Consider the following 10688-nt stretch of genomic DNA (forward strand, 5'->3'; position numbering starts at 1 on the left):
ACTGATTTACAGTAAGTTACTGGCGAACTGAACTGTAATATGAACTGTATTTTACTCTATTACAGTTATACAGTATGTTACTGTATTTTAAAACTGCATTGTGAAAATTAACTGATTTACAGTAAGTTACCGGTGAACTAACCTGTAATATGAACTTTATTTTACTGTAGGACAGTTATACAGTATGTTACTGTATTTTAAAGCTGCATTGTGAAAATTAACTGATTTACAGTAAGTTACTGGCGAACTGAACTGTAATATGAACTGTATTTTACTTTATTACAGTTATACAGTATGTTACTGTATTTTAAAACTGCATTGTGAAAATTAACTGATTTACAGTAAGTTACTGACGAACTGAACTGTAATATGAACTGTATTTTAATGTAGGACAGTTATACAGTATGTTACTGTATTTTAAAACTGCATTGTGAAAATTAACTGATTTGCAGTAAGTTACTGGCGAACTGAACTGTAATATGAACTGTATTTTAATGTAGGACAGTTATACAGTATGTTACTGTATTTTAAAACTGCATTGTGAAAATTAACTGATTTGCAGTAAGTTACTGGCGAACTGAACTGTAATATGAACTGTATTTTACTCTGTTACAGTTATACAGTATGTTACTGTATTTTAAAACTGCATTGTGAAAATTAACTGATTTACAGTAAGTTACCGGTGAACTAACCTGTAATATGAACTTTATTTTACTGTAGGACAGTTATACAGTATGTTACTGTATTTTAAAGCTGCATTGGGAAAATTAACTGATTTACAGTAAGTTACTGGCGAACTGAACTGTAATATGAACTGTATTTTACTCTATTACAGTTATACAGTATGTTACTGTATTTTAAAACTGCATTGTGAAAATTAACTGATTTACAGTAAGTTACCGGTGAACTGAACTGTAATATGAACTGTATTTTAATGTAGGACAGTTATACAGTATGTTACTGTATTTTAAAACTGCATTGTGAAAATTAACTGATTTACAGTAAGTTACCGGTGAACTGAACTGTAATATGAACTGTATTTTACTCTATTACAGTAATACAGTATGTTACTGTATTTTAAAACTGCATTGTGAAAATTAACTGATTTACAGTAAGTTACCGGTGAACTGAACTGTAATATGAACTGTATTTTAATGTAGGACAGTTATACAGTATGTTACTGTATTTTAAAACTGCATTGTGAAAATTAACTGATTTACAGTAAGTTACTGACGAACTGAACTGTAATATGAACTGTATTTTACTCTATTACAGTTATACAGTATGTTACTGTATTTTAAAACTGCATTGTGAAAATTAACTGATTTACAGTAAGTTACTGGCGAACTGAACTGTAATATGAACTGTATTTTAATGTAGGCCAGTTATACAGTATGTTACTGTATTTTAAAACTGCATTGTGAATTTTAACTGATTTGCAGTAAGTTACTGGCGAACTGAACTGTAATATGTACTGTATTTTACTCTGTTACAGTTATACAGTATGTTACTGTATTTTAAAACTGCATTGTGAAATTTAACTGATTTACAGTAATTTACCGGTGAACTGAACTGTAATATGAACTTTATTTTACTCTATTACAGTTATAAAGTATGTTACTGTATTTTAAAGCTGCATTGTGAAAATTACTGTATATTTTACAGTAAAGATAAACATACAATAATGTTAATACATATACAGCAAGATAAATGGTGCTAAACAGCTGTAAAAATATACCGTAATACAGGCCTTTTGCTCTAATTGATTTACAGTAAGTTACTGGAGAACTGCTGCCAGTGAGTTACTGTAGATTCTACAGGAAATTGTTAACAGTGTATCACAATGTCAGTTTTTTTCAATATGGTGTAACCCCAGCACTGTTTATCGCTCCTATCAGCTCAGTGTTTCTCGAACGCCGCTGATGTTTCCGTGTGGAGCACCGTTGAGCGTCGGCCGGGCGGAGGGCCGTGATTGGCTCCTGACGCTGCAGCGGCTGGTGCTGGAGCTCTTGCGTCTGCTGATGGCGGCGCTGGCGTCCGACTCCATACGCGTGACCGTGAACACACTGCTTTGCCGCTGCTGCTGGAAACGAGCCGTCTGGAGCTCCAGCTCATCACAGTTCGACATCTGAATAAAGGGACACCAGCGAAACACCTGCTTGAACCCGGCGCGGAACCTGTGGCACAAACAGAGCCAAAGCTATTGTAAAGATGGGATTTAAAGGGCACCTCTCTTGCCTGTCAATCAGTATTTGATTTTGAGGCCCACCATAACGTGATGTAGGAGTGTGGTTTTTCCCCACCTACCGAATTGATTAACAGGAGCGTATTAACAGGTCTCCGTAGTAACACTTATAAACATGCCCACAGAACAGGATTTGCAAAGAAACTGGGATTAAAAGATCTGTTCAGCTCTCTGTGATCAGCTGCAGCTTAAGAATGAGTTTTACAAGTTTACAACAGAGCATGTTTGCAATAAAAACCGTAAAATTGCGGTAATTCATAACCACTAGAATCACCACAGCCATGTAGTGTCAGATGCTTCAAACACACAACAAACATTTTCCGGTTTGTGGACGCTAAACTCCACCACAAATACTTCAAATACACTCACTTGCTACATTTGACAACTGTATTTCTGCTTCATCTGTGTCTGTCACTGACTGCTGTTTATATGATGTGACGCAGTAGAAACAGACACACACATGGGAACGGTGGGCAGGGCGAACCAGCTCATTTGCATTTAAAGGCACCTCTCTAGTGTCTTGTAGGCATGGGCCGGTGCATTTAAATGCAAATGAGCTGGTTCGTCCTGCCCAAAACCACACTCATCAGGATTTGGATCCTAATTTAACATCAGGAAATTTAAAAAAAGAGACTTATTGTGTTTCTATCACTCCAATATGACTGTGGACACACTATACCTGCACACAGTTCTGTCCAAACAGCTTACAAAAGTAGATTTTGCATTAAACTAGGATCCAAATCCAAGTGATTTTGAGGCCCACCGCAGCGTGACAGTAGTGCAGTTTCACGTGCCCACCAATATTAATTTTCAGACAAGTATTTACGTGTTAATCTCCATAGTAATGCATATAATCATGTCCACAGGACAGGATTTGCAAAGAAACTGAGATTTATAGACCTGTTCCAAATTTCTGTGCTCAAACTGCACCTCAAGAAGCAATAAGTGCTGCACTTAAGAGAAAAGAGCACCAGAGTTAAAAGCTACAATCTAGTTTTGTCTCTTCCTTGACAATGTGACCAAAGCCCAAATACTGAGAGATTTAAGCTAAACATTCAAGCAGTGCTGCTTTTGTTATCCTCTGTCTTCTTTAAAGAAGATAAAGAAAGAGAAAATATTGTGTTTATCCAATCCACTGCACAGAGAGGAAGGAGAGTTCACCTCCTTATCAAAGAGCTGTGTGGGATTATCTCGAAATGCGAAGTTTATTTCAGGAAATCAGTGATGTTTGGATACTTTGCTTGTAATACTGCAGTCACATAACGCAGAATTTACATAAACAAACTTTAAACAGGCCTAAAACTCTCTCCTAAACTGCCAGTATATCAAAGGTAAAGACACACAGACACACACACACACACACTTGCCAAGTAGCAGCATGGGAAATGTGCACAGCAGGCACTGAATCCAGCATACAGTAGTCTACAGCAGTGTTTCTCAACCATCCGCCACATTCTCTATTTATTTTACACATTTTTTTGTCATGAAGTGTGAGTGACAGCATTCTGGGATTTGGCTTTCAGTGTACGGCGGCTCTGAACTGTCTAAACATCTCTAAAAAAAACAGATGCCAAAAACAGTGGAAAAAGTTTCAGAGGCAGTGTGTAAATGTGATTGACAGAACGTGGGAGGTGTCAGCTTAAATTCGTGAGGTGTGTGCGGGTGAACAAGTCAATCTGTAGATCTATCTGAAGCTGACCGAGCAGAAAGACGAATTCTCCAAACAGCATTGCATGACAAGGTCATCAGAGGTGATAGCATACAGCAGACAAGGTTATATAATTCGCTTTCTACACGGCTGTCTAAAATTATCGATTCTGACTGGTCAGTTGTGCTATTCCAATGTATGTAATTCCCAGATAACAACCGCTGAATCTAATACCACACTCATCAGGGAAGTTTAAATCATCTTGTCCATCAGTGAATACGTTCACATTCTTATTTATATGCTTGTCTGTAACGCCGCGGTTTTTGACTGTTTGGCGCCATCTAGTGTCTGAATAATGCACAGGTTAGTGTATACTCCATCAGCTGTTTTCGTTTCTGTCAGCTTTGTGTTTTTGGCTGTTTGGCGCCATCTAGTGTCTGAATAATGCGCAGGTTAGTGTATACTCCATCAGCTGTTTTAGTTTCTGTCAGCTTTGTGTTTTTGGCTGTTTGGCGCCATCTAGTGTCTGAATAATGCGCAGGTTAGTGTATACTCCATCAGCTGTTTTCGTTTCTGTCAGCTTTGTGTTTTTGGCTGTTTGGCGCCATCTAGTGTCTGAATAATGCTCAGGTTAGTGTATACTCCATCAGCTGTTTTAGTTTCTGTCAGCTTTTTGTGTTTGGCTATTTGGCGCCATCTAGTGTCTGAATAATGCGCAGGTTAGTGTATACTCCATCAGCTGTTTTAGTTTCTGTCAGCTTTGTGTTTTTGGCTGTTTGGCGCCATCTAGTGTCTGAATAATGCGCAGGTTAGTGTATACTCCATCAGCTGTTTTAGTTTCTGTCAGCTTTGTGTTTTTGACTGTTTGGCACCATCTAGTGTCTGAATAATGCACAGGTTAGTGTATACTCCATCAGCTGTTTTAGTTTCTGTCAGCTTTGTGTTTTTGACTGTTTGGCGCCATCTAGTGTCTGAATAATGAGCAGGTTAGTGTGTACTCCATCAGCTGTTTTAGTTTCAGTCAGCTTTGTGTTTTTGACTGTTTGGCGCCATCTAGTGTCTGAATAATGAGCAGGTTAGTGTATACTCCATCAGCTGTTTTAGTTTCTGTCAGCTTTGTGTTTTTGACTGTTTGGCGCCATCTAGTGTCTGAATAATGAGCAGGTTAGTGTATACTCCATCAGCTGTTTTAGTTTCTGTCAGCTTTGTGTTTTTGACTGTTTGGCGCCATCTAGTGTCTGAATAATGCGCAGGTTAGTGTATACTCCATCAGCTGTTTTAGTTTCTGTCAGCTTTGTGTTTTTGACTGTTTGTCTCCATCTAGTGTCTGAATAATGAGCAGGTTAGTGTATACTCCATCAGCTGTTTTAGTTTCAGTCAGCTTTGTGTTTTTGACTGTTTGGCGCCATCTAGTGTCTGAATAATGAGCAGGTTAGTGTATACTCCATCAGCTGTTTTAGTTTCTGTCAGCTTTGTGTTTTAACTGTTTGGCACCATCTAGTGTCTGAATAATGCCCAGGTTAGTGTATACTCCATCAGCTGTTTTAGTTTATGTCAGCTTTGCCTTTAATTAAAGAATTAGTAAACTTTTACACCTCAGAACAATGTTTTTTGTAAATTTTTTATGTTTAGTGAAATGTAGCTGTCTAAAAAGTGGTTATAAAGTACATCCAGGCAGTTGTTCTCACAGAATAAACGGTCTTATACAACAGTGCTGTGCTTCGCATCGGGCTGCTGATAAACCTAGCGCTCCTTCCCATACTTCAGCCTCCACATCAAAGCTCCTGAAAGCAAAGAAGGTCAAGGTGCTCCAGGACTGACCAAGTGCAGTCACCAGACATGAACATTATTGAGCATGTCTGAGGTAAGATAAAGGAGGAGGCGTTGAAGATGAATCCAAAGAGTCTCAATGAACTCTGGGAGTCCTGCAAGAACACTTTCTTTGCCATTCCAGATGACTTTATTAATCAGTGATTTGAGTCATTGCAGAGATGTATGGATGCAGTCCTCCAAGCTAAAGTAAAGTCAGACCTTATTGTTCTAATGAAATAATGAAAAATCAAGGCATGATCATATTTTATTTTGGTAAAAATCTGCTTAAAAAAGGCGTAATCTAGAAGCCTTTGCCTTTTATATAAGCCACTTCTGACACCAAATGATCAACTAGACGTCAAGTTATTATTTGTTGTTTCTAAAACTTGGACAGGCAACAAGACTTTTGTCAGGTAGTGTACGTCCGAAATCCATTCATATTAATATTATACAGAACATACTTTTCTACCAGTTGTGTATTATTTTAAAATTCAAATGTAGTACCTACACGAGTAATAGGGGATTTCATATAGTCAATAATTCGCACACAGGATGACCAGAGAGATAGAGAGAGAGAGAGTTTCTAGATAAGCTTTACATGTCTGTGTACCTGCTGTTGAGGCAGCAGTAGATGATGGGGTTGTACATGGAGGAGCTCATGGAGAGCCACAGCACTGACAGATACACCTGTTGGATCCACTTAAACCTCCTCAGCGTTCGGTTGAAGCTCGTCATGATGAAATACACGTGATACGGGAGCCAGCAGATGGCGAACGTCACCACCACGATCACCATCATCTTCACAACCTACACACAAAACCAACAAACAGACGGCTACAAACACTACAGCTACTTTAAAGAGAGTTTCAACTACATCACAGGCCTCTCACTTATAAAACTGTGTGTAGAAACCATCCTAAACGTGAACGTACAGCTGAATAAACTGTAATTACTTTATTAACGATTACGGCTCATATGAAGATTTAAAGTGGTTTTCCCCACCCACCGATATTGATTGACAGGCACATAATTACATGTCTCCATAGTAACACATATAACCATGTCCACAAGACAGGATTTGCAAAGAAACTGGGATTAAAAGATCTGTCTCAACTTTCTGTGCTGATGATTTAAAATGGTTCAATGGGGTATATGCAGAAGGACTTTGAATTTGAATATATACTGTGTCCATTTTACTGTATATAGTTTGATTAAAATACAATATTGATGTTGCAAAAAGAACCGTTTGAAATTGACAATAGTTAGATAAACCTTTCACTGGAAGTTTATCGGTGGCTGAACAACACTTGTCAACAAAATGTGTTAAAGGGACTATCAAAATAAAGTGATAATCTAGTTGTTTATCAATTTATCAATTGTTCATCCTGTGCCCCCGGTTGAGAAGTGTGGCTCTACATAATGCTGTGGTGTAAGATTGACCTTCCTCTTGGCCTGCAGGTGATCCAGGAGGTTTTCTGAAGAGTGTCCTGGAAAATCTCCACCCCACAACGTCAGTCCGACTCGGCTGTAGGTCACAGCCATCAGTGCAAGTGGAAGGAGATAGACCAGCAGCGCCACAACCACATGATATCTGTCAACATACACACACATACACACACACACACACACACACACACAGAGATTAAGAGCATATACTCAGCGAAGAGCACAGCTGTGGATTTCCATGCAGTCTCTAGAAGCTAATAGCAGGTATTCTTATTAAGCCAGTAAAACAAGTTGTTATATTAGTATGACTTATTCCCTGCTGAAAAAAAAACTGTATAAAATGTATATGACCAGAAAGGAACTAGCTTAGGACCAGCGAATAAAACAGCCTAAACCAGCTTAAACCGGCTCACAACCAGCAAAAACCAGCTTCCCAGATAAGGAACAGCAACAAACCATCTAAAACCAGCTAATTACTAACAAGAACCAGCTTAGAACCACCAACAAGCTAGCTTAAAAAAGTTAATGACCAACAAGAATCAGCTCAGGACCAGCAACAAACCAGCTCATGACCTTCAACAAATCAGCTTAAACCAGCTAATGACCAACAAGAATGATGGAGTTTAGGACTAGCAACAAACCCTCATAAATCAGCTCATGACAAATAATAAACAATCATAAACCAGCAAAAAAAACAACATCCTAAATCAGCTCATGGCCAACAAGGACCTGGGTAGGACCAGTATGACCAACATGAACCTGCTTAGGACCAGCAACAAACCAGCTTAAACCAACTCATGACCAACAAGAACCAGCTTAGACCAGCAAAGAACTAACTTAGACCAGCAAGAACCTGCTTAGGACACACTCATGATCCAAAACAAACCATCGTAATCCAACTAATGACCAGCAAGAACCAACTTAGGCCCAGCAAAAAAAAAACAGCTTAAATCAGCTCATGACCAACAAGAACCAGCTTAGGACCAGCAAACAAGAAGCAGCTTAGAAACAGCAACAAACTATCTTAAACCAGCTAATGACCAACAAGAACCAGTTTAAGACCACCAACAAGCCAGCTTAAACCAGTTTATGACCAACAAGAACCAGCTTAAGACCAGCAAAGAAGAACCAGCTCAAGACCAGTAACAAACCATTTTAAACCAGCTCATGACCAACAAGAACCAGATTAGGATCAGTAACAATTCATCCTAAACCAGCTCATGACCAACAAGAACCAGCTTAGGACCAGGAACAAACCATCTTAAACCAGCTCATGACCAGAAACAAACCATCTCAACAAACCATCTCAACAAATCAGCTCATGACTAATAATAAACCATCAAAAACCAGCAAAAAAACAACAACAACATCCTAAATCAGCTCATGGCCAACAAGGAGCTGCATAGGACCAGCAACAAACCAGCTTAAACCAACTCATGACCAACAAGAAGCTTAGACCAGCAAAGAACTAACTTAGACCAGCAAGAACCTGCTTAGGACACACTTATGACCTATGACCCACTTATGACAAATCATCGTAATCCAACTAATGACCAGCAAGAACCAACTTAGGACCAGCAAACAAGAAGCAGCTTAGAAACAGCAACAAACCAGCTTAAACCAAGTCATGGCCAACAAGAACCAGCTTAAGACCACCAACAAGCCAGCTTAAACCAGCTTATGACCAACAAGAACCAGCTCAGGACCAGGAACAAACCATCTTAAACCAGCTCATGACCAGCAACAATCCATCTTAAATCAGCTCAGGACTAATAATAAACCATCATAAACGAGCAAAAAAAACATCCGAAATCAGCTCATGGTCAACAAGGACCTGCGTAGGACCAGCATGACCAACAAGAACCAGCTCATGACCAGCAACAAATCATCTTAAACCAGTAACAAATCATCTTAAAACAGCTCATGACCAGCAACAGACCATCCTAAACCAGCTCATGACTAATAATAAACAATCATAAACCAGCAAAAAAAAAAACATCCTAAATCAGCTCATGGTCAACAAGGACCAGTATGACCAACATGAACCAGCTTAAGACCAGCAACAAACCAGCTTAAACCAACTCACGACCAACAAGAACGAGCTTATGACCAGCAAGAACCAGCTTAAGAGGAGTAAAGAACCAGCCTAAACCAGCTCTCGACTAACAAGATCCAGCTGCTCACATGAATGCGTCGTCATCTTTTCTCGGCCAGGCCACATAGCAGACGGTCCTGTGCGGCAGAACTTCAGTGACGGAGTAGAAGCAGAGCGGAAAGGCCAGAAATGCCGCCAGAATCCACACACACACAATCACCGCTTTGGTGACCTTCGCCGAGAGCCGGGGCTTCATTGGGTGGATGATCGCCATATACCTGACCAAACAGAGAGACAGAGACAGGAAGTGATCTGTAATATAACATTCACATTTTTCTCTACAGTAACAGCTATGTTTCCATCCAAAGATGTGAATTAGATTTATGCACAAAACGGTAATATAGTAATAATATTCAACTGTAATTATTAAAACATTTATGAGAAACAAAAGAGAACAGAAGCATCACTTCCTGCTAAACTGGAGCAGATATCAGTCAGAGAAGTGGAGTTTGATGAGTTGGGATTTGCCACTGTGGTGTTTTTTCTTCTCTAATAAATGAGTTGCGCTTCAGAATACAAACGAAATGAAGATGATAGCGAAAACGCAATGACCATTGTGAAGTCTGTATATATGTAATATGATTTTAATGTATTTTTAATGCATTTATTGCACCTTAAAATATTAAATGTACCAAAGTTAAGTATCTAACAATGCATTATTACAGTTATAAGGGGAGCTATTATGCAAAATTCACTTTTATAAGGGGGTTAAACACAGTTTTGTGGCAACAATCTGTAAATATAACCAGCTGCTAATGGTAAACATTAATTAATTGTATTCTTTATAATCAGACTTGATAAAATCAGTCTGCAGAAACACTTTGATTGACATTCTCCCTTTGTACGTGTCATCAGAGGGGGAAAGCCCCGCCCACTAGTTAATAGACATTTAAAAAAGCGAGCGATTGCTCCATGTTTTAAATTTCTGTACAGAGAGGTCATGTTTTGATCTTCGATTGGTCCTACGCAGTCACGTGATGCGATTTTGCAGGTCAGAGTTCACCAAGCTTGCACTTTGCATCGCAGTGTACTGCGAAACTTGTCGCACGACCTTGCGTTTCCGGTCTGACGTATTCGCATGCGTATGAATGGAAGTCAATGGGCAGAAAAGTCTGGTGGGACTGCAGCTTGAGTCTTGCTTTCGAATCTGCCACTATGCTGACATAGCTCCGCCCTCTTGTAAAAAGAACACAATCTCATTTGAATTTAAAGCGACAGTCACCAAAATGACATAATTAGAATCAAAACCTAAAATCTAGGTTTCAGAGAGCTAGAAAACATTATATATGGGGTATTATGAGTTGAAGAGACTTGTTTTACTTTTTTTCAGTGACGGTTGTTACTTTCGTTTAGTTTGAGTGTTTCATTTATTGCTAATTATC

General features: G+C 39.0%; 1 protein-coding gene across 1 annotated transcript in view; it reads right to left on the minus strand.

Moving 5' to 3' along the window:
* Positions 1-1378: 1378 nt before the first annotated feature.
* The window catches only part of LOC130217215 (neuromedin-K receptor), a 10362-nt gene continuing 1052 nt past the window's right edge, over positions 1379-10688 (minus strand). Inside the window, exons 2-5 of the mRNA XM_056449280.1 lie at positions 9336-9524; positions 7146-7296; positions 6316-6512; positions 1379-2177 (exon numbers count right to left, since the gene is read on the minus strand). Coding sequence (XP_056305255.1) covers positions 1895-2177; positions 6316-6512; positions 7146-7296; positions 9336-9524 — 820 coding nt within the window. The 3' untranslated portion in view covers positions 1379-1894. The remainder of the gene's footprint in view (positions 2178-6315; positions 6513-7145; positions 7297-9335; positions 9525-10688) is intronic.

The sequence above is a fragment of the Danio aesculapii genome, chromosome 23, assembly GCF_903798145.1.
Source record: "Danio aesculapii chromosome 23, fDanAes4.1, whole genome shotgun sequence".
Taxonomy (NCBI): Eukaryota; Metazoa; Chordata; class Actinopteri; order Cypriniformes; family Danionidae; genus Danio; species Danio aesculapii.